General features: G+C 40.1%; 1 protein-coding gene across 2 annotated transcripts; it reads left to right on the top strand.

Moving 5' to 3' along the window:
* The first annotated feature begins 32 nt into the window (after positions 1 to 32).
* Positions 33 to 15,974, top strand: ccdc47 (coiled-coil domain containing 47). 2 transcript variants are annotated; one of them, XM_017697500.2, is made up of 13 exons: positions 33 to 124; positions 7,639 to 7,931; positions 9,011 to 9,103; positions 9,591 to 9,765; positions 10,467 to 10,588; positions 10,749 to 10,814; positions 10,911 to 11,012; positions 11,220 to 11,330; positions 11,997 to 12,082; positions 12,182 to 12,240; positions 12,383 to 12,492; positions 12,764 to 12,931; positions 13,914 to 15,974. In XM_017697500.2, exons 2-13 carry the CDS (start codon positions 7,647 to 7,649, stop codon positions 13,992 to 13,994), a joined length of 1,458 nt encoding a protein of 485 aa, XP_017552989.1. In that variant the 5' UTR covers positions 33 to 124; positions 7,639 to 7,646; the 3' UTR covers positions 13,995 to 15,974. The 2 variants fall into 2 exon arrangements, with proteins under 2 accessions (XP_017552989.1, XP_017552988.1); XM_017697499.2 differs by lacking the exon at positions 33 to 124 and adding an exon at positions 566 to 714.
* The last annotated feature ends 4,948 nt before the right edge of the window (positions 15,975 to 20,922 follow it).

The raw sequence follows: 20,922 nt of genomic DNA, 5'->3' as shown, positions 1-20,922 counted from the left end.
TTGTGGGACTGAGCATGCGACGCGCCCCTTGCTAGCAACGGCAAGACGGCAAGCTGTGAAATACTGTTGACCCAAGCAAAGAAACACCTGTGGTATAACGTTAAAACACAAGACACGCTTGAAGGTAAAGACCTAAGCTTTGAAATGCTTTAATGTGGTATTCAGTTAAGGGTTCACGTTGGGGCATTCAGTGTAGTCTTGCATAACGTGCTTTTGCACATTCGAAAAATAGGACACACTTGACTACATAGCAAATTGAAACAAAGATATGAACTTTTAGTGCACAAACCTCAAGTGTGTAGTTTGGGACAGAGGGCAATCCTACAACAGAAGAGTGCGCCAGCCAATTGCTCAACCATGGTTCTGGAAGCCCACTGCCCTGCACATTTTAGTGTTTACTCTGATTCTAACACTCATAATCCAACTAATCAGTTCGTTGACAGCCCATTGTTGATATATAGTTACAGGAATAGCACTAAACAGTTGTGCACTCCTTGGGCGTCCTAGCTAGACCGTACATATTCTTATTGGAACGCGCCCCATGCCATACTCTTGAGGTGTTAAGTTACTGCACAGACTTATGGGATTGAGCAATTGAGCAATGAGCATGGGACGCGGACCCCGCTAGCAGGAGGTGGACGATCTGTGAAATACTGTTGACCGAAGCAAAGAAACGCCTGATATATAACGTTAAAATACAAGAGGAACTTGCAGGTAAGCGATAAAGCTTTGAAACGCTGTTGTTGTTCGTTTGTGGTCGCGGTCAAACCGTAGTTAGCGGGTCAAGTGAAATGGTCGGATTTGACACCCAAGTAAGAAGCAGGTAGCTAGCGTTATGTTAGCTCGCTCGGTTGCCAACGTTAGCAGCAGCAGCTGCAACTGTTTTGGGGTGAGATGCGTTGTAAAAACCCATTTTACAGTAACGTTATCGTTAACGCGTAGGCTCAGTCTGCTTTTCGCATTTATAATTTAAGGAATTAGCGACTAGATCGGAAGATGAGGCTCAACTTGGCATCTTCTTCGAATTTTCCGGTCCACCTTAAATGTTGCCCCAGTAGCTGTTACGTTCTGATTGCTGTAACGCTACAGACTTCAGAAGACAGCTGCGGCACTGTTTTTAAGGTGGGACGGACGATTCGAAGAAGCTGACAGGTAACGCAATAATCCAACTTCAGCTTTAAAGAATATTTTGGTGCTAATATTTTCACCACTAATGTTAAATGACCGAAGTAACGTCTAGAGATTCAAAAAGACTGTAAATCATTTTTCTAGTATTTTTCTTACTTCGAAAATTTACGAAACGGTGCATCTATTCTGTCAGCTAAAGCTAGGTTAGGTTAGCTAACCTAGCTTAGAGAGAGAACTGCTATCTTAGCTTCTAATTTACGAGGCCGAAGTTGGTTTCTTGTTCGTATTTTCCACCTTAAATTGCGCGTCGGGCATCAAAATATAACTGCTGCACCATTTATGGTGGCACGGGGAAATTGGCGCAAGAAGCTGGCGTGTAGGGAGCTGACTTCCGAATTAGCTAGGTTAGTTAGCTACGATAGCTAGTTAGCCAACTACTATAAACTCAGCACGACGAGTATTTAACTTCGCTCTCAAGCGGATCTGTCTTCTGATCAAACCTGAGGGTTTGCGAGGTGTTAGCAGATACAGACAACGCTGTAAAATGAACAGTTGTTGTTTATGTTTTGCTAAGAACCGTTAAAGCGTCGCTAGGTAACTTTAAACTGACAGGCGACGGGGCTAGCTAAGCTGTTGGTCTCTAATCTCTCCGTCTATCTCGTTAGAAATCAGTAGATATCTGCGGAGATTTGATTCGTCAGCAGTTAGCCTCTTATTAGCTTAGTCGGTGTCCGAATTGTCAGTGGACAGTCGCTGCTTGGCCTGTGTGTTCAGTACATTGCCTTAGTTAACCAGCAAACCTGTTTATTACTGCGTTTGACCTTCGTTTAATGCTAAGCATGGTGGGTTGGTCACTTTGTCTTGTTGGGGATTGACGATACACTTATCAGGTTCGATACGATGTCCTGTGCGACGGTTTTCGATATGGTTTGATTAAAAAAAAAACTTCAGGATCACTTGTGTTTTACTAGAGCTCGACTGTTTGACCGTACACATCATTAGTGGGATGTAATAACTCCATCACAACAAGCTTTTCTAAGCACATTGTGGATCTCATCAGTACTTAATCAGTTCTTAACTGCACATTTGATTAAAAAGAGAGCATAATTAGTCCTGCTTTATTGGGTTCATTGCAGCACAGTGTGAATGTTGAATAGTACTTGGATTCATAGTTTTGATAGTATTTTTAAAATGTGGCATTACTTTGGCAAAAAACATCCTGAAGTACCATGATGTTACATTGTCATATCTCCCACCTCTATGTACTAGACAGATTGTTTTTGCTTAGAAAAAATGCTGATTTTATCTAAGGACAATGCAGATTCAGAAATGTTCAAATAGCTGATGATCATCATGCATATAGACGCACACAGAGGCCAAATTTTGTTTGTTAATAGTGAGTACTTCACAATATGATAAATGAGATTGTTTGGAGAGCCTGAGAGGTGCAACTTTTTGAAATATATGAATTTACTCATTACCCCATGTTTGACCTCCACTGTTGAGCGTCAAGGGGAAATTAAGGCTGGCAACTTTGTTGTGTTATTGCCTCTCTGCACAAAGCCTCTACTTGTACAACTGCTGGAATAGAAACTGTCTGTAAAATCAAATCTAAGTGAAGGTAAAAGCTAAAACTGATTGCGGGTCTGCGCTACTACTGTAAGCACTGCAGTGACTTCCATCAGATCAAGCAGCTGTGAACTGTGGTTAGTAGTTACAGAGTGACAAGCTAATGAAGAATCATTCACTTTGAGGTTGTGTCCTAAGTTAGATGAGTAGAAATCTGCTGTGGAATAGAAGTCCTTTCATGTAGGGTGTAGCCGCTTTAGTGGTAGACTTGCTTGATGCCTCTGGGCCTCGGATCACAGGACTTTGACTGTTTAAGGAAATGAAAGAGACAACAGCTCTGGAACTGTACAGCTGCTGTTTTCCAGGTGCTGTGTGCCTTTGAGCAATCGTCCTCTTTTAGTTTCTAATACATGCTTTGACTGTAGAAGTGATTAGTAAATCCAAGCTGAAACAAAAGCCTCAGGCCAGGTGAAGCCATCTCAATTCCTGATAAGCTGGAGGCCCACACAATTCAGGCTGCTATATAGAGCATGCGCATACTGCTATATCATCAAACATTCTTGTTTTGACATCAACAGAGGAGTCCTTGATGTTGGAGGCTCTGCCCAATAAGCAGGTTCTTGACTCCAAAGACGTCAGTGTTTTTGGCTTAGACAACACTAGAATGTCTTGGTCAAGTTTTCCTCTGGCTTACCAATAACAGTAGGTGGACATGGGGTATGAGGGTACACTGTTTTAGTGAATGCATTCAGTGTCCAGTAGTGAAGGTTGGTGTACACTCAAAACCTTTACACCTACCTCACATCACCATCTCACCCTAGGGCATGCAAACATGTCCAACACTAGTGTTTGGTACACATCTGCAAGGATATGTGGTCATTGAGAAATTTTGAATTGAATACACCCCGCACAGTTTGCCAGTCCATTGCAGGGCCAGACAAGAGCAACCAGACAAAATGCTATCAGACCTTACTGTCAAAAACTCTGAACAAATTATTTTAATTTAGCATTTCACATGCTGTGCTGCACTAAGTCCAACAATATAGGAATTGGACTCATGCTGTCTTTCAGTGAAACATACAGTTGGTCAAGTGTTATTAAAAGTACTGATGATATCCACAATCATGGTTCGAAAAGCTTACTGTGACATAAATTATCATTATTAAAGATATATATCGTCATAGTTCCCATCCCTGCATGGTTGTTATGGCTCATGTTGTTTTGCAACATCCCAGTTAGTTCCATTTTTGCTGGCAGTATAAGTCGGCTACCTAAGCAATTAGCTGTCACAATCAAGCAAAGATGCTGTAGCACGCCCTGTGCTTCCCCAGGCTTGGGAAGAACGCTGGAGGCAGGAGAAACATCTGCAGCAGCCATAGTCTGTATTTTTTACACCCAAACACACTCGCTTATTAATGTGTAATTAAGGGAACCTATTAAATGATCAGTTTGAGTCTTTCCTTTTAAAACTAATCTATTCGATTAGCTAAAGAAAGATTCTTTGCCTTCGTTCCAAATTTATGTATGTATTTGTGTGGCAGTGACTGATTTGAAGGAAAATGGCCAGTGTCTTTATAAGAAGATTGGTGATCATGTGGTGGTTCTGGTTTATCCAGGCGATGCTGTATTGCTTGGTGTTTTAAGTGTAGATGAACCAGGCCGATATTGATCGCCAGTTGTTTTACAGCATAATTGGCTGATAGCTGATACTGATCAAGGGTTCTGCAGGTATTTGCACAGTGCTGAAATTTGAGGCTCAGCTTCTGCTTGTTGTTCCTCTCGTTAAAAAGGAGTGAACGAACTCTGGTTAAATACAGTCATTGTAACCCACTGTCATTCGTAGCCTGTCAGGTCTTGTCTGCCACATATTGTCTTTAACCTCCAAATTTTTTAGTCGATGTTTAATCGTCTTATAAGCTTTTGTGCTCTGCTACAAGATGTCTGCCACCATCCTGATGGACGTTTGTTTGGGCTGCCACCATGAAAACCGAGCTCTGATTGATGAGCCTGATTTTAACCATACAATGCAGACAATAGAGCAGGCTCCGCTTAAAGATGTATGCAGCGTCACAGTCTGTTAGTTTCAGATCCAGTGTAAAAGAAGGTATTAATATGCATGTATTCATTTTTTTTGTATTTACGTTTGTAAAAATCTGTGTACTCTGTCTGTATAGGTGTTTAGTCCTGTAGTCAAAAGGTCTGCATTTTCATCTAGCTTTTGAATGAGGTACTGCAGGGTCCTGTGACCAAGGAGCCTTGTGCTGGGCTGCAGCAGTCCTTAACTTGCAGAATATAACTCCTTTGTCACTAATTAGCTCTCAAGATTGGCTAAGTTAGAGAAATATTGCCCCAGTGCAAATTTGGTAGGGCTGTGATGGTATGGATTTTTTCTTACTGCAGTGAGAAAGCAACGTATCACCGCGGTGCAGTGAAGGTCTTTTCTTTTTCAAAGCAGGTCTGCCAAATAAATTTTTTAGGAGCAGGAGCTGGTGCACTTGCTCTTTCTCCAGCCTTCGACGCATGCATGGCACCATCTCCGTCATCGTAGCGCTCTTCGGGTACTGAGGGCATCTCCTCCAACGGCGCGTCTTTGACATCATATACAGGGTTGATGTCCTTGTATCTTGGGTCAACGAATGAGGCCTTTGCCAGCAGTCGCTGCATTGCAAGTGCATTGTATTTGTCTTCCAAGACTCCAGTCATTTTTATTTTCAGGTTGCGCGACAAATCCATGTCTTCCTTGGTTGGGAGTAGAAGATCCTCACTTAGTAACTGTAAGACTGGTTTCACAGAGGACGCTGTAATCCGCGACTTTCTTCTGCACTGCATTAACTGATTCTAGGACCTCGACGTCCTGCCAAGGCCTGCGCCGGTCATCCAACACACTTTTAATGGCTGGGGTTTGCTCAAGAATGCATTCCATCGTTGTCTGCGTAGTACCCCGCCTAGTAGGACAAACCTGTGAATGAATTAAAAACATAATCGTCTTCAAAGTACACTATTCATAAGTATGCTATGTTAACATTGGGCTGTTTGATCATTAAAATAGGCAGAAGAAATTCAGATTATTGGCCTGTCTGTAAATTTCGCCCAGTCATGTATTTAGTTGGCTATTTCGTTTCATATAAGTTTTGAAAAAAGGTATTATTATTAATGTAGTATTATTGTATTTTTTTATTTATAATGATGTATTTTGTAGTCTGTTGTGACAAGTTCGCACACTACAGTGCTAGGATTGCATAGGAGTAGAAGTTCAGGACAACTCACCAGAACTAAGCATTGCTGGGGCAAGTTGAGTTCAGTTTGTTCTTTCTGCAGCTTTCTCTTCTTTTGCCAGCTCTGCGAGAAAGTCATCACAAACCCGTGGCTCAGGCTGTGCAGTCTTTTTCGGTTTTCATTGTGTTGGTAACAGCTGAATGCAGATTATGGCCAAAGCAACTTGGCCTTTGCCAGCCAAGTTTACACACTGCAGCCACAATGTTGGCCCCATTGTCCGTTGTAATGCAGCGAGTTTCCTCTCGTCCAGGGACCACTCTTGGAGGGAGGACCGGAGGGCTTCTGCCAAGTTGTCACCCGTGTGGCTTTCTAGCATGAATGCGGTCACCAGGCACTTTGATTTTAGTTCCCAGTTTGCACTGAGATAGTGGACGGTCAGGCTCATGTATGGCATCATTCACGCTAGACCACATATCCGTTGTCGCTGAGAAATGGTCAACGTCTTTCAAGTCTCGTATGATGCCATCCTTCACTGTTAGATTGCAGGGATCGCTGTTTGAAAAAAGTACTCTCGGTCGTGAAGTACATATTGTTTATTGAAAGCCTGCAGCATGGCTTTGAACGCCAGCTTCTCAACAGTATGAAACGGCACCATTTCTTCAACCAAATAGAGAGTCACACTGTCAGTAAGTGTTCATCACTGGTTGCTGTCACGCTGGTACATCGCTCCTCTCGCATAGACCTTGGAGAGTCGCTGCTGACCTGAGGTTGTACCTCCTCCTGACGCAGGTGTCCTGTTGCCAAGTTTGGCAAATACAGAAGGTTAAAATACAGATGGTTAATTCTAAGATGTGATCTTAGATTGGTCGTATTTCATCTTGAGATGGATACTTTTTTTCTGCAAATGCGGCATATTGCCTCATTCATATTCGCTGGCGATCCCTTGTCATTTCGATCAAAGCCAAAATGTGCCCAAATTGGTGACGTCGTATTTGGCTTGGAAGTTAGATCTGTGGCTGTTGTTGAATTGAGTAATGTGGGCTCAACAGTCATCTGCATGCATGCTACCATGTAAGAAATGTGCTTTTTCGTTCAGCACAAAGGAATTAAAATCTAACTGCTTTTATTTTTGTGTACTGTGTGTGTATATACTTTGTTACACTGAATGTTATCTGTAGGTATCACAAGTACCCAAACCTAGAAATAATTAAAAATAATCACACACAAAAAGAAACCCCCCATTTATTTAATGAACTGTCCCTTTCCCTCACGTGTGTTATCATCACAGCCCTAAAATTTGGGCTGAAAATCTTGTGATTCCGATAAATGGCTGATCAATTACTCCATCTCTAGTTTGAAGCTATGACCTGCAGCACCTAGTCATGGCTATTATGCTGCATGTAATTTGATGGTTTCTGTATATTTTGACAAGTGCCTGCAGCTGTTCTTCAGTGAACCTTTAAAAGGACTTAAGCCACTATGGGTGGAAATCTTTGCAATATAATGTTATTTTTTTTACTTTCGTATGTTTTAGAGTTTCCCTCAAGTTCTTTTTTTTTTATTTTTATATTTGAAAATAACACATTTTATTTTGACCAAAAAATAATCACATGCTCTTCAAAAATATTCCAAGAATAACAGCAGTCGAATAATTTCCTTAAGATTTTTTGCACTTCTGCTAGATTTTAAAGCCACATTCTTTCTGTTGTATTTCTGCTTGTGTAGGCTGAGCCATGAGGAGCTGTCTGCTGCTGCTCCCTGCCCTACTGCTGCTGCTGACCCTGCCTGACACCAGGGGGCGATACAATGACGACTTTGATGATGGCGAAGACCTAGCTGAGTTTGATGATAATGACTTTGCTGAGTTTGAGGATGTTAATGAGGACCCAACAGTGGAGGTGGAAAGTGAGCCTCCTCCAAAGCCAGCGCCGTCGTCCATACCTGTAGAAGACGATGAGGATGAAGCCACGGTGGAGATTGAGGATGGGCAAGATGAATTTGAGGATGCAGATGCACAGGTGAGTGTAAGGTGCTTTCTAGGCTCAGTTGTAAGTCAGGGCTTTGCATTTTGGGTTACTGTTATTGCATCAGCTCTTGGGTCATTTAGATGAGCGTATTATCACTGTTATAACAAAAGATTAACATTAATATCATTATGCTGATAACAATTTGTATCTGGTCATTTCTGGGCAGTTTGTGTTCCATTCATTTATTAAGTGTTCACACAGTTTTATTATTTAACATAAAATTACTTTACAGGTTTGCTTTTGAGGTTGAGGCTATGCTTGGACAAAATTTTAAAGGGCCCATATTATATAAAACTGGACTTGCCTTTAAAAAATTAACTAAAGAGTTTGTTGTAGTGTATGCATTGTTGGTTTCAAAATACATCTTTCTGTCCCCAGTCCTTATATGAAAACTAAGCTGTCAAATTCAGTTTTTGTGATGTCACACAAACAGTTACACCTATTCAGCCCCACCCATTCACACTGAAGTTATAAGCAGTGTTTCAGCCTGCGACACTTTTTGAGCAAGGCACGATATTAGAGTCTTAAAGGACCCATACTGTGTCAAATAATTGTTTTACATTTTTTTTATTTAAAGCCTTTGACAATTTTAACATAGTACATCAAAGTTTCAAAAGATGTTCATTCTCCAGTCCATACAGTGCATGTATGAAAGCTAAGCTGCCAAAACAGCCCATTTTGAATGAATGTGATGTTATGAAAACCAACACATTTGCACACAATCTCCTGGTCACCCTACAACTGTTTGGATCTGCCTGGTCATACTGAAGTTATAAGGAGTGTTTCTGAATGAGGCATAATGCAAGGCAGCCAGCTAGAATAGATTACTCTTAAAAGCACAGCAACAAATACAGCCTGTTTAATTTTAAGGGAAAAAAGTTGGAAAATGGTCATGTAAAAATGAAATACAATAGTGCCTGGTATGTAAACTCACACACATGTGGGCCTTTTATTTATAGTTTTCCTTTCCATAAAGTAGGGTATGGAGGCATTAAATGATCCCCAAACTGACTGCATCTACATGGTCCTTTGACTTTTGCTGCATGTGTAACTTCTGTCTGCTCTTTCAGGACCAGGACATGTACAGCAAGTATGACAAAGACGAGTTTGAGGGTTACGAGAAGACCAACTCGCCCTTCAAGGACACCCTCATCTATCAAGATGTAAAAGATTTTTCAGTTTTGAAAGACATGCATATGTACCCTTCATAAATATACAGTGAGAAACACATAAGCAAGAAAAAAAAACAAAGTACAAGAAAAATAAAGTGATCAGAAAAATAAGATAAAATGAAGAGTTAAATAAATCAGTGTGTAACTCAGGTGCTTTAAGGCCATTTATAGTTGTAAAAACAGCTTAATACAGGTAGCCAGTGCAGTCCTTTCAAGAACAGGCTGATATGAGTGTTTTTTTTGAGTAAGAGTCCTTGCTGCTGCCTTTTGTAACAGTTGTTGAAGATGCATATTACTTTTTTATTTTTATTTTTTTTATTATGAAGCCCTGTGAAAAGTATATTGCAAACATTAGTTCCACTTATGACATTAGTCAGTTCCTACTCCCACCATTTAGAGCTACATAAAACAAGGAGCTTCAAACAAGGAGAGTGGAGAGGGAAAAAAGTGATATATTTATCTTGTGTATGTGTTTTAGGTCCCAGCACATCTCCAGAATAGCTGGGAGAGCTACTACATGGAGATCCTGATGGTTACAGGCCTTCTGGCCTACATCATGAATTACATCATTGGCAAAAATAAAAACAGCAGACTGGCTCAGGCTTGGTTCAACTCCCATAGGGAGCTGTTGGAGAGCAACTTCGCTCTTGTTGGTAATTATCTCCTCCTCTCACTCTTGCCTTGGTGTTCTCGCTCATCATCACCTGCATTTCTCACTTTTCTTTCATCTCTTATTCACTGTAGTTCTGTTCTTTTGCATTTTGTTGCTGTCTTAAGCTTCTATTAATATTTTAACATAATATTTCACCATTAACTGCACTACAGTTCCCAGCATGCACTGCCACATAGTGTGCTCCCACCCCCTCCCCAACAATCATCTATGGGACTGTACCACAAAAAAAAAGATTCCTGGTGTTTAGTTCAGGCAAATGGGCAGTTTTAGAAAACCCACTGTACACTGGGGACATTTAAAGAGGTTTAACAGTAACTGCAGCTAATGTAGTTTATATCAAATAATTTGTTTTTATTTAAGATATATTTTTTTAATCATTCAAGTATTCAGTTTGTGTTTTGGTGCTGTTGGGGGTCATGGCAAAATGTTTTAAAAAATAAAAATACAGCTGGCCCACGGACTTCTTGAGATTTTTTTTTTTTAAAATGTGATTCTTTTAGTGGTTGAATTTGACTCCAGCAGTTCAGTAACTGCCACTGATGCCAAAGTACAGGAGTATAAACTGGATTTAAGGTCAAGATTCGAAGACCTCTGCCTTAAATTTACAGTTTTCTAAGATGTTTTCTGTGCTGGTGCTGTATACATGCTGCTGTGCTGAGTTTGCTGATGTTGCTGCTGTAGGTGATGATGGCACAAGTAAGGAGGCCACCAGCACAGGCAAGCTGAACCAGGAGAATGAACACATCTATAATCTGTGGTGCTCAGGACGTGTCTGCTGTGAAGGAATGCTCATTCAGCTCAAGGTACTGTAGGTTATGTGTTATTAAAGCGTATGACGTGACGTGGCCTTTAAGCTAGAGCCCAGTTCACCGCCCTTTCTAACTTAAAGTTCAGTTAATCACTTAGATTAAATCAGGAAATTAGTTGTTTTTTAAATTTTTTTTTTTATTATTTTTTTTACAGTTTCTGAAAAGGCAGGACCTACTGAATGTGCTGGCCAGGATGATGAGGCCAACCTGTGATCAAGTGGTGGGTGTACAAACGCAGACAACCTAGATCAGCTGGATTATATCCTAAGGGTTTGTTTGGATGAGAAATTGAATTGTCTTGTCCTCGTATCCCCAGCAAATCAAAGTGACTCTGAACGATGAGGACATGGACACGTTTGTTTTTGCTGTGGGCAGCCGTAAGGCCATGAGCAGGCTGCAGAAGGAGATGCAGGACCTGGTGAGGAGTAGATTTCTGTAGTTTGTGGCAAAAATAAGATGCGCATTTGTACATCAACCAATTTTCCCTGCTTCTTTCTGCTTGTTTTTCCTTTTTTTTCTTGTTTGGTTTTTCTTACATTCTGGCTTTCTTGCTCTTCTCATCTTTGTTCTTTTTTCTTTGTCTTTCGTTTTTGTCTTTTTCTTTTTTGTCTTTCCTGTTTTCCAGAGTGAGTTCTGCGGGGACAAGCCCAAGTCGGGGGCGAAGTACAGCCTCCCTGACTCTCTGTCCATCCTGTCAGAGATGGCTGAGGTCTCGGATGGAGTGATGGACAGCAAGGTGAGCTGAAGCCTCTTGTCTAGCAGCAAAGTTTGGACCAGGCTTTTTTTCGAGAGATATAGTGAGGAGCAAAAATATTGTCACAGGGAGATGAAATGGGATGTATTTGTATTACAGGTGCAAGTGGGCAGTATGACAATATTGTTATCAGATCAAAACATGAGCATGGAACTGAAATACAGAACATCAGTTTTTGTTTCTGGGCGCTGTTGTCCAAACAACATTAGTTATAATGTGTTTTTTAACCTGTTTTGGCTGAGAAATATTTTTAATAGCAGTGCGTGGCTGCTTCACTCGTCTTCATTAATATGTACCTGATGATCGTAGCAGCCGAATTCAGAAACATTTTGTTTTCCCACGCCCAAGCAAGTCCCTCTGAACTTATTGGACAGAAGATCATAATGTAGCAATACAAAGACCTGAAGTATACTGTACACTTATCCAATGAGTTAATCATAATGCAAAGGTGGTAAGTTGAGACTGGCTTACCCAGCTGACTGGGGAAACTGAAGTATTAACTTGCTCAAAAAAGCACCAACTGAAAAAGGCCACCGTAAAAGCCTGGCAAAGCATTCCTTATTAAGTCATTATATAAAAGCTGTCCTTTTGAATTTTGATATTCAGATCATGTCGTTCTTGAGTTCATTTTGAGCATCTGTCTTTCAGATGGTACATTACATCACCAACCATGCCGACAAGATAGAGTCCATCCATTTCTCGGACCAATTTTCTGGTCCAAAAGTTATGCAAGAGTAAGACTTTTTAAAGTAATATTTCTGTGCTTACCCATATTGGTGTTAAAATGTAATACATTTTGTTAACTGCATACATGTTATGATCCTGTGTTTTAGGGAGGGCCAGCCTTTAAAGCTCCCTGAGACCAAGAAAACGCTGCTGTTTACATTTAATGGTAAGAGATATGCAGAGCAAGTCCAGATAAACTTCTATTTCTAATTCTTTATAATGGAGACTATTACTGAACTGTATGTTGTTAAACTACAACTTTAAACTACAACGTTAAATATAAAAAGTTGTATTGATTTTGTCTTTAGTGCCTGGGATGGGTAACACATCTCCCAAAGACATGGACAGCCTGGTTCCCCTGATGAACATGGTGATCTACAGCATCGACAAAGTCAAGAAGCTGCGCCTCAACAGAGAGGTGAGCGCCCACAGACTGAGATACATACTCAGACAAACTTTTCAGCACAGTGAGAAACAGTGAAAATCATTTATTAAGAAAACACTAGTATTTATAACTTGAATATTTCAGTGTCTTCTTTTATAACACTTGCTGTTCGGTGTGACACTGATGCATTCCCAGTTTGTTCTCAAATAGGAGGTCAGAACTAAAAACTGACACATTGAAATAGTGCTGCTGTTTGTTGCTTTTGTTTTTTTCCCCCCTTTTCAATCTGAACATTTGGATTTAGGGGAAGCTGAAAGCGGATCGTAACCGTGCCCGTGTGGAAGAGAACTTCCTGAAGCAGACTCATGCTCAAAGGCAGGAGGCAGCGCAGACGCGCCGAGAGGAGAAAAAGAGAGCGGAGAAAGAAAGGATCATGAATGAGGAGGACCCTGAGAGACAGCGCCGCCTAGAGGTGTGGGAGAGAGAGATGGAAAATAAGGCATTAAATTATGAGGAACTAATGAGGAGGGTTGAAAATCTTAGACTTTTAACAATGACTGGTTCATGATTCTTTAAGGGGCATTGTGGCCCAAGAGTTTGCAGTTCATGTAGTGTTAGTGTTTGACAGAATTCAGGATTTGATATTGTTTACATCATTTTTGTTAATCAGTGTCCTCACTACGGCACTCAGATACATCATGCAAATCCCTGTGGTGTCAACCAGTCCTGCCTGCTAACTTAGACACTGAGCAGTAGCCTAATAAATGTAAATAATCTAATACTCATTGAGCAAAAAAAAAAATCAGCGCTTCTGATAATATTGAGCATAGAAGTGGACGCCAGAGACAATTTATTTTATTTATTTATTTTTTAAGCCTTTCAAGCAGAGAAAATTTGACAACCTGAGGTAATGCAGCCAAATAGCTGGGTAGCTAAATTTGTAAGTGATACATGAGCTTTTTTTTAGTGATCTGCCTTCTTTCAACAACATTTCAAAATGGTCTGGTCCCAAAAATTCACCCAAAGCGGTTCTTAATTTCTTAGGATTCCTGTTCATTTTCAAGATGCATCATCAGAAAGGGGCCCTGTTCTTTATACTACAAAATCTGTCTAGAGCAGTGGTCGCCAGTCTTGGTCCTGGATATCTACCTTTTTGCGGAGTCTAGTTCCAGCCACATTCTGCCACTCCTGCTCCAGCTAATTAACTTCTACAGAAGTTTTTGGCTGAATCAGATGCATAAGTGTTTAGTAAGGGCATGGGGGGGAAGGGGAAAAAAAAAGGTTTTTATTGGAGTGTGTTGGTGACCACCGTGGCACATCTGTAGGATGTGAGTAAGCATGTTTACAACAGGTGTCAATGATTTTAAATTTCTCATTTTGACCAGAGAGTCTTCAGGAAATGGTTCACCCTTGGTGCGTTTGTGTTTTATCATAATTCTCTTTTCCTCTTTCAGGAAGCTGCTCAGCGTCGAGAGCAGAAGAAACTGGAAAAGAAGCAGATGAAGATGAAGCAAATTAAAGTGAAAGCCATGTAAAAACAAATCGCACACCCCACTTCCACAGCTCCTGGCATCTGAGAGAATGTACCCACTACTTCCATTGCTCCTGCCTGTAGACTCTCAGCTTCTTATAAGAATGTGCATCGTTTGGGTCGCTGCTGCTTTAGCCACAGAAACGTTGTCCAGTCGGAATAACAAAATTAGTTTTTAATTAACATTTGTGAAAAAATTGTAAAGGTGACCTAGAAAAACTGCATATAAGCAGTTTGAAAAACCGCACTGTTGTGCAGTACTTTGCTTGGTGACTGCCAGTCAAGGATCAGTACTCCATAGTCCTGCCCTACTCCTGCTTATTCCTCTTGACATTTGTCCTTTCTTTATTAAAGATATCAATAATTCAGAAGAAATATGGAGACAAATTTATGCTATTGAATTTCAAATTTGTGTATGTATGAAAATATTTTGTCAGATTTGCAGAAATCTTTTAGGCCGAGTATAATTCTGTTGGCAAAAAAGCTACATAATCTTCTCCAGCCCAGTGCGCTCCTGTGGGTCAGTACTGGCCAAATCCATGATCCATGGTTTCATGCAGCACAATCAACAAATTCTTATCCAGCACTCTTTACACTACGTGGCTGCGGTGTTCTTCCAGCATGCTTGTGCAATACAGCATTTCTCTAGAAATTTCCATTGATATTAATTCAACTAGATGAGTTAAAGGAGCACTCCAGCATTTTTAAAGTGTGCGTGTGCGTATATATTGTACAGTCAGTTACCATGAACAATTGACACATTTCCTTGTTCTGAAGCCAAAACCACACAGACTCAAAGCTCATTTATTGTAGACATCACTGGGTAGTTGTAGAATTCTGTGTATAATGCTTGATATATGTGTCCGTTTGCTGTGAGTTCTTAACTACAGCATGTTATGGGTCTTGGGATGAGGTAGAAATTAAAGAATTGTTTTGTCTTGCATTGTTTTATCTGACTTTCCCCAAATTTTTCTGGTAACTATGACAATCAAGTAGAGCCAGTGAAAACTCAGTCCACAACCCTACACTAGTAACAAATACGTCTGGAAAACTAGTTCCATCTCTGGAGAAAAAAATCCAGTTCTTCAGATTGATAATTTACATTAAAGATGCAAAAAAATATATTGTTTTGATTCACCGACACAAGCTAACAAGCAGATGCTGAATTGTCATGTCAGTTTTGACTCAGCTGTTTTTGTTGTTTCCAGAGTTCAGAGAAATAAATTGTGCTCCATGGTTATTGACTGTATAACAGATGTCAGATGGAGACTAGGTTGGAAAAATGCTGAAGTATTCCTGTAAAGCAGGGGTCACCATCCTTCCTCCTGGAGATCTACTTTCCTGCAGAGCTTTGTTCCAACCTGCATCTCCTGGACTGATTCTCAGGGTCCCTCCAGAACATCATTTTTGCTCCAACTCATATACCATAAGGGTAAAGTAAAAATGTGGACCTTCTGGGGGGTCCCTAAGGACCACTGCTTTAAACCACTTCAACTGTGCAGGGGAAAGAGATGTGTGGCCCTTTCATATCAGAGGCTGATGTTTCTTCAGTCTGTGCTGTTCTCATTCTCCTACTCTTGTCTCAGAGCTGTAGCATTTGCTGCTTTTAATAGCTGTTTTGAGGGGCTTTTAAACAGGAGCTGGGTGGGCAAGGAAGCACATGCTGTGTTTTTATAAAAATGCTTCCCTCTCCTTTTTTTGCAAGTCCTCTTTTATACACATACTTTTTTTTTTTAAATTAAACTAATAAAGACTCAGCATGTCTGCTTGTCATTATTGAGCCAATGCAATCTGTATATGTATTTAATACAAGTAACAGTTTCATTTTATCTTTTAAGTGTGCGGTTAATCTCGGCATTGCATGGATGTGTTCACTCTGGCGCTTATGAGAGATTCTTCACTTCAACCTTTTTTCTGTAATATTTTGTCTTTTTCTTCAGAGACAGCGAGCAGTCCTAAATAAAATGTGCACTGAACATTTTAACTACAGCAACCGTCTTAATCTTTTGTGGGAAAATGCATGCATTTCTTATTTTTTTGCTTCCTTAAATAACCTCCCTCTCCAAATTACACTGGCATTGAGGTAGCAGTAAGTAGCTTCTTCGTTGCACTTGGGCAGTGCAGGTTTCACGTGGTCCAGTGCGGCTTCAAAGAATCCTTATCTATGCTTCAGGCCGGTTTTCTGAGCATGGATTTAGACTAAACTGTAATTTCAGTTGTGAATATTGATTAGAAGCCCTGCTTTGTCTAAACAGTGTAGTGTGGTTGAGGTTGTCTTCCAGCTCATTTGTGTTTCCTCATGCTTATCAATACAATTTTTTTTTTTAATTTCTCTCTATTGCAAAGAACATTCTCCTTTCTAAACACCTCTAAAAACCTGAAACTTGAAACCTGAAGTTGCCCTGTTAAAGGGACTTTAAAAGCTGCACATATGTTTTTTTGTTAAAATTGAAGTCAGGAATAAAACATGCTAAAATATTTTTGCACACTGTTGTGAGCCACCCTGTAAAACCAGACATAAATTAAAAGTCAGAGGCGTCGGGTCAGTTTTTGCAGTGTTTTTCAGGCCACATCAAACATATTTACATATGTACAACATTCACACAAAGCAGCTTGAAAGTCTCGTTTGATGTTTAGGCCACAAATGCAAAATCAGTATTATACTGATGAAAATATGACTAGCAGACAATTCACTCACATCCTCAGACACATCTTTCACTACATTTTGACTGAGTTGTCTTTGAACCCCTTTTTTAGCAGTCACAATCATCAGAGTCATCTGCTTGTCTCCAGAGCACAACCATCATTACAAACCGTTGTTCTGCATGGTGTGTGGAATTACACATTTTCACCAGAGGGGTCTCCAAATCCCCAAAAACTTACATAGTGCAGCTGTGTTAGCCTACGGGAAATTAATATAAGAAACTTAATGCAACACTTAATGCACAGTTAAGAAACTTCATGCAACACAAGATTTACTTAGGACAGATTGAAAACACAAGGGCATATCTTTACATCTCTAACATGCTTGGCATTGAGCCTGATGTCCTTTAGCCCCATGTGTGGCTGCGTCACAGCATCCAATTCTATAAGCAGTGGCTTTGCATGTGCAGCTGAACACCTGTGTAAGCAAAGGGTGTAACTTAAAGTAGCTGGATTCACTAATTAGAAGGCCTGTGTAGATGCCTATGGGACAAATGGTATATAAGAAATGTTCACAGGATGTGCACACTTTTACTTCTCATTTAATAAGCTCATATAACCATGTTGTAGCACTGCAAGATGTAGGATACAATGACTTTTCAAAAGTGATGATCATGCAAATGCTGGCATACTTTGAACTTTTTTTTGGCTTTGGAAAATAACGTTGCTACCGTTTTTAATACTCGAATCAGTTTTATTGAAAGTCTGTATGTCCTCTATGACTTTTTTCCAAAATTCTGAATCACAATCAACTTTATCTATTTATAGGCATTTGGCAATAATGGCAAAGTTAAGAAAGTGCAGACATACAGTAAAAATAAAGGTTCACGTACAACGCAATGATATAGTAAAAGTCCTTTGTATTTGTTTTGGCTCACTGAGAACAATTATTGCTGTAGGAGAAAAAAACTTTTTAGATGTGCTGTTTTTCTTGAGCGTAGCTTGTAGAATATGCTTATTCACAGGTGCCCGTCCGTGGTCTATAGCAGCGGTTCATCTGCTCTGCGCTAGTATAACTGGGCTGATGCGAGCTGAAGTCTGAACATTTGGTACCAATTGTGGCCGTAAGTTGTTTTAGCAGTGTGGAAGAGGACAGCAGTACATGGCTTCATATTACAGCTCACTTGGGGCTTTGCCTTCAGCTAGGATTAGTGACACTGAGCTGCCTCTCAGCAATGTCAAAGTATGACGTTTGTCACATTTCTTAAAGCCAACCTAGAATATTTTTTTCCTTGTTACTTTGAGTCCCTGGTCATATTAAGCACAACTCATATATAGGTATGAATATCACTTAGAGAACAAAATTGATGACAACATTTTTTTTCCCTCAAAATGGAATTTCGTCGCCTAAAACACTGCTTGACATTTGATTGTCACTGTGGAAGAATATTAACCTATAATATTATTTTTCACCCGTCACCCCCTCCGATCATGGAGAGAAGCGCTCAGCTGGCTCAGAGACCCTCCCTGATATGGCACACTACAGAAGGAAAGTGCTATTTCATGCTCACACTGACCTGCTGTCGCTTCTGGCTGGATTTGCTTCCAGTAACAAGTTGCCTGTTAAACCACCATCACATCGTCACATTAGCTGTCACTGTGGAACAAATTCCAACAAAATCTGATTTGATCTGGTTAGTGTCACATCCAGACAAACAGGTTTCTTAAAAGTGAAATAGAATGCAGAAAAAAGAGTTTAGAAGAGTGTGAGTCGTAAGTGAAAGAGAGATCAGCTAAATATCCAAGTTTGTGTGCCAGTCACTGCAACAAAATATATAGGAGAGGCAGTCAGCACTCACATAACATTACACAGGACATCTGGATGTTTTTTTTTCTTTTGACAAGGCCAAAGTGTCTCTGTTCTTCTTCATGAGTGGTTTCCCACTGGAAATGGTTCAAAAAGTGCATTACAGCATTCCGGATTTCATTCCGAAGATGAAATCCACCCATTTTCTTTATTACTGCTAAATGCATCTGTTCTTCTTTATTCTATTTCTTCATCTATCCCCATACCACGTTACAGAGACAAAGCATAAACACAGCAGAACAGGGATTTAAAGGCATTACAAGGACTTAGACATAGGCAGGAATTAGGACCAGGAAAAGACTCATGAAATATTAGAAAACATGATTAAACACAGATTTAAAATAATATTTGTAATTACACGTAACATAAAATAATGTATCCTTGACATAAAATGACATCCTCTACAGGGAACGCACTTAAATCTGACTGTCTACATATTTTAGTGCATAGTTTATATTTATTTACTGAGTTTAGCATTCAAAATGGTTCTTTATATGACTGTTGCCTTTACTGAAGATAAAAACCCAAACAGAAAACAAGATATTCTGGAGAAACACTATCCATATGGTCGCTAGGAGTTCTTGACAATACCACAGAACCTTTGACGAGCCATTTGGAACGACATGTAGACATCTACCCAAGCTTACCCAACAAGCTGCAAAGAAAAATCAGTGATGTGACAGTCCCAGAGATCAAGAACAGCAATGTTATCGAGGGAAACTCTATGCACTGAAACGTAAACCAGTCTTCCACAAACACAAATCTATAAGTAAAAATGCAGACCTGAGGCAGAAAGCACACCACCGTCAGCACCAGGACACTCTTTACAGGAACTGTAAAGAGCCATTACAAGACTTCGCTGAACAATAAAGTCATGAAGGTCGTCATTAAGAGTGATGAGCGTAACTGAGACACTGTAGAGGACGCTGCTAAAGTTTAAATTGAGGAAAAAGACTTTGCAGAATGAGAAAGATGAGACTTGTCTTCTCTTATATTTCTGCCTGAACTCCCAGACCACAGCAATGGTCAGGGGAAAAACTGGTATCGCAGCTACAAGTTTAAAAATGGCCATGAGATGTGTGTGGGGTCCACTACAAGCAATGAAAACACCATCTGAGAGTAGAGTTGTATTTTCATCTTGGGAGGTCATTGTCTCGTTGCTGTTGTAGTGAAGATGTCCAGTAAAAGCAGTGTGTGTCTGCTTTGGTTGAGGCTAGTCTTCTAGTGATGGTTATCAGAAATGGTCCTGCACTCAAATGCAGCTAGTGACATCAGCAAAACCTGACACAATGTCCATGTGCCACGCCCAATTGGTGCTGAAGAGCTAGTTCGCAGTAACAAACTGATACAATAAAGTACTACTGCTACTGTGGATGTTGTGATACGGTAATCAGGTTTTGATGAAAGCTAGTGTTTTACAGAGTTGGTCATTTTGATTTTATTTCTGGATTATTTTAAGACAGAGGCTCCCAACTCTGGTCCTAAGGCTCTACCATCCTGCAGAGTTTAGTTCCAAGCTTAATCTAGCACACCTGATTGTCAAACAAGACATTCAGAAGCATCTGAATATTAGAGATGGATTAGAAACATGATCTCTTAAATATGTGAGAAATACATCTAGTCCTATTAAAATGTCACGTTGTCAGCAAATGGAATCACCAAGGAACATGATAAAAAAAACGGAATGATGGTATATTTAGTGTCAAAACTGAACCACAGCAAAGTTACAGAAGGAATTAACAAGACTTGTCTAAACTACAAGGACACGAACGTCTTTGTTAAGAGTGATGAGCGTAACCGAGACATGGTTGAGTTTGGACCTTTGGAAGTCTGGTGAATTTGCTTCTGGAATATTTTTTAGAGATTTAGGCCCAATCGCATTTCTTAGTTTTACCCCTCCCCCTTGTTTTCAAGTGTCACCTTACCCATTGGAACTGAGTTAAAAGGGTTAGTGGTTGAAATCTTCCCCTACAAAATGGGAACCTCGAATAAAGAAGAAGATTACTTCATTAACAGCCACTAGCGCTGCTCTGTAGGCGACTGTGCCAGTCTGCAGTGACAGTGCAAGACAAGTTCAGCTCCTCACCACTAAGGTTTAGTCACATTTAGGGCATCATATGCTTTCAAAGAGGGCAGACAATAAGACAATTATTTATTATCACTCACCACTAATTCTTCAGTGATATGAAGCTGAAGTCAGATAGCCACCAGCTTCTTGTTCAAATTTTCCAGTTCCACCTTAAATCATTTAAGGTGGATCAGGAAATTCATATAGCTAGCTAGCTACTGAGACACCAGCTACTACTAGTGATTTTTTATGCTTTTATGAAGAAAAGGACCTTAATACGTTGAAAGACATTAAACTAAGACAATACAGTGTTTCTTGTAATTCATTTAACAGAGGAAATACTCACGTTTGGCG

This window comes from Pygocentrus nattereri, chromosome 14, assembly GCF_015220715.1.
Source record: "Pygocentrus nattereri isolate fPygNat1 chromosome 14, fPygNat1.pri, whole genome shotgun sequence".
In the NCBI taxonomy this organism is placed as follows: Eukaryota; Metazoa; Chordata; class Actinopteri; order Characiformes; family Serrasalmidae; genus Pygocentrus; species Pygocentrus nattereri.
Note: the sequence above shows the minus strand (reverse complement) of the source record. Positions and strands in the feature narration are given on the sequence as shown.

Coding starts and splice junctions, on each gene's coding strand:
- ccdc47 (XM_017697500.2), top strand. CDS start 7,647: ATGAGGAGCTGTCTGCTGCTGCTCCCTGCCCTACTGCTGCTGCTGACC. Junction 10,815..10,910: donor GGCCAACCTGTGATCAAGTG/GTGGGTGTACAA, acceptor TCGTATCCCCAG/CAAATCAAAGTGACTCTGAA. Junction 12,083..12,181: donor GGTCCAAAAGTTATGCAAGA/GTAAGACTTTTT, acceptor CCTGTGTTTTAG/GGAGGGCCAGCCTTTAAAGC.